Source organism: Ovis canadensis, chromosome 7 (assembly GCF_042477335.2).
Source record: "Ovis canadensis isolate MfBH-ARS-UI-01 breed Bighorn chromosome 7, ARS-UI_OviCan_v2, whole genome shotgun sequence".
Taxonomy (NCBI): Eukaryota; Metazoa; Chordata; class Mammalia; order Artiodactyla; family Bovidae; genus Ovis; species Ovis canadensis.
In genome coordinates, this window is record NC_091251.1 from 37,169,785 (window position 1) to 37,172,500 (window position 2,716).

General features: G+C 52.9%; 1 protein-coding gene across 2 annotated transcripts in view; it reads left to right on the forward strand.

Annotated features, from left to right (window-relative positions):
* Positions 1-460: 460 nt before the first annotated feature.
* PIP4P1 (phosphatidylinositol-4,5-bisphosphate 4-phosphatase 1) overlaps positions 461-2,716 on the forward strand; it is a 4,017-nt gene continuing 1,761 nt past the window's right edge. The window contains exons 1-4 of one of the 2 annotated variants that reach the window (XM_069595827.1): positions 461-1,172; positions 1,515-1,705; positions 2,069-2,175; positions 2,611-2,716. In XM_069595827.1, the coding sequence (XP_069451928.1) occupies positions 1,031-1,172; positions 1,515-1,705; positions 2,069-2,175; positions 2,611-2,716 (546 nt within the window). In that variant the 5' untranslated portion in view covers positions 461-1,030. Of the gene's footprint in view, positions 1,194-1,514; positions 1,706-2,068; positions 2,176-2,610 lie in introns of both variants that reach the window. The other variant, XM_069595826.1, reaches the window with a different exon arrangement.

Genomic DNA, 2,716 nt, shown 5'->3' on the forward strand with positions numbered 1-2,716 from the left:
CTTGATTGGTTAACTCAGTCAAAACACTCTTATCACGCATATCTGTTTACAACTGGGGGCCAGAAAACCAAGTAAAACGATGAGACACCCCTGTAGTAACAGAAACAGATTCATGTAAAGAAAATTTCATAATTTAACCGGAGATGCTAGGAGGGTGGATTCTGCAAGGCAGCTTTCTGGAGAAGCCGGTCTTGAGTCCTGTTCCAGAGGTGACTTCAGCGAGGAAGACTAGGGTAAACATCTTAATATTTTAATCCATTTCTTCCTGGCATATCTTCACTGTGCCTTTTCAAGGGTATTCCTTTGAGTGGAGTGGCTAACTGATGCCTATCTTTTCTACTCTCCGTGCTCAGAACAGCCCTAACTTCCTCACGCGTTTACTGCCTCTCTTTGAGCCACGCCCCCAGGTTCTGGGGCTAAGTTCCGGCCAATAAAGTTGCGCCCCAACGATCGCCGGCCCAGGGAAGGGAAGCCTCCAGCCAATGAGAGGCCAACTATAACCGCAAAGAGTAGAAAAGTCTTTTAGTGGTGTCTTCAGGCCAATGAAGAGCAATGATTATGCGCCGGCTCTGGGCTACCGACAGATCACGGGCGGCTTCCTGAAACACGTGACCAGTGAGCTGAAGCAGCCCTGCCCCACCTCCTGGTCTGGAGGTAGCGCGATGGGCCACGCTTCCAATGGTTAGAAGAACTTCTCGTCACGTGCAGTTTTTGCAGGCCCAGCGGCGTCCTGAAAGTCATGTGACAGTTGACGTTGGCGCCAAGCTTCCCAATGGAAAACAAGAGCTGCCTTCACAGGACCAGAAATTGCTATGTCTCCGCGAATAACAGCACGGCGGGGCGGGGATAGCCTATCACGTGCTGCGGGGCGGAACGGGGCGGGGCAGGCCACTGGTTGCGGGGCGAGCTGGGCGCGCGGCGCGCAGGCGCCCTGGGGACCCGGTAGCGGCGGCGGCGGTGGTGTCTGCGGTGACGGCAGAGGCGAAAAGAGCCGTATCTTTGGCCGAAGCGGGAGGCGGCGGTGGCGGCCATGGCGGCAGATGGAGAGAGATCCCCCCTGCTCTCCGAGCCCATCGACGGTGGCGCCGGTGGAAACGGATTAATGGGGCCGGGCGGGAGTGGGGCTGGGCCCGGGGGAGGCCTGACCCCCTCCGCACCACCGTACGGAGCCGGTAAACATGCCCCGCCCCAGGGTAAGCCGGGGCGGGGTCCGAAGTGTTCCCAGGGGTACTCTGACAGGCGGAGGGGGCGGGGCCGAGGGCGGAGGCGGGGCCCAAGCGCCAGGTGCGGGGCTGTTGCACCTGTGACTGGGTGAGGCTTCCTTTCCTCCGCAATCGCCACCGCAGCTTGGGAGCAGAAGGGAGCTCTGAGGAATCTGATGGAAGCACTGATCATAACAATCACGCTGAGCTTGTCAGAAGGGTTGAGGACCAGAAACAGTTGCCTTACTCCATGTAGCATCAGTGGGGGTGTCTGCAAGTAATGCCAGCCCTTCTTTTTACCTTCCTCTCCAGCCTTTCCCCCGTTCCCCGAGGGACACCCAGCAGTGTTGCCTGGGGAAGACCCACCCCCCTATTCACCCCTGACCAGCCCGGACAGTGGGAGTGCTCCCATGATCACCTGCCGAGTCTGCCAGTCTCTCATCAACGTGGAAGGCAAGATGCATCAGCATGTAGTCAAATGTGGCGTCTGCAATGAAGCCACTGTGAGTTATACAAATCTGTGAAACGGGCCCTGTTTTCTGGATCCTCTTTCTGATCCCTTGATTCTAGACCCGGACCTTCAGGCATTGGCCAAGGGCCTTTCATGAAACCCAGGTTTCAGTTCCAGGAGTCTCACACATCATTTCCCCAGAAGCCACTCACCAGCCTAATATTTACCATCCCTCATCTTCATACCTGTCTTTATACTTAAGCTTAGTTTTAGTTTGTAAATCTCATGTTGTATGCCTTTCATTTCTCTGTCCTGGCTAAGACTTTCTCTCTCTGATCTCTTCTCAGAAGGTGTTTTTGGAAGAACAGGGATTGGGATTAGAGATTTGCTTACTGATGTCCCCATTATTCTCTAGCCAATCAAGAATGCACCCCCAGGGAAAAAATATGTTCGATGTCCCTGCAACTGTCTCCTTATCTGCAAAGTGACTTCCCAGCGGATTGCCTGCCCTCGGCCCTACTGGTGAGGAGGAATAATTTGGGGAAGGGCATTAGTAGGGAAAATTGGAAAGCCTAGGAAGGATGCATGTTTACAGAGAATGTAAAGGTGAGAGAGCCTGGTGTTTATTTAGAAGGAGAAAAAGCTAAGGGCTGCTGTGTCTCTAGAACATTATAGCCATCTTTCTCATCTCAGTAAAAAGATTAGGATAAAAGACTACTCCGTCTTTAGGAAGATGGTAGTCTCAGAGACTGGGTGAATTATCCTGACGTAAAAGGGACATTAGAGACCTTAAGTTTAAGCAGTACCCTTCCCACAAGTATTCTCTGGGGGTGGGGCTGGCAGTGCAGAGAAGCAGAGAGACTTCTAAAGGCAGGGAGTAGGGGATGTGAGGGAGGAATAATGTAGGGATCCTTAGGATTAAAAACTTTCTAAATAGAATCTTTTTCTCCTATACAGCAAAAGAATCATCAACCTGGGGCCTGTGCATCCAGGACCTTTGAGTCCAGAACCACAACCTGTGGGTGTCAGGGTCATCTGTGGACATTGCAAGAATACTTTTCTG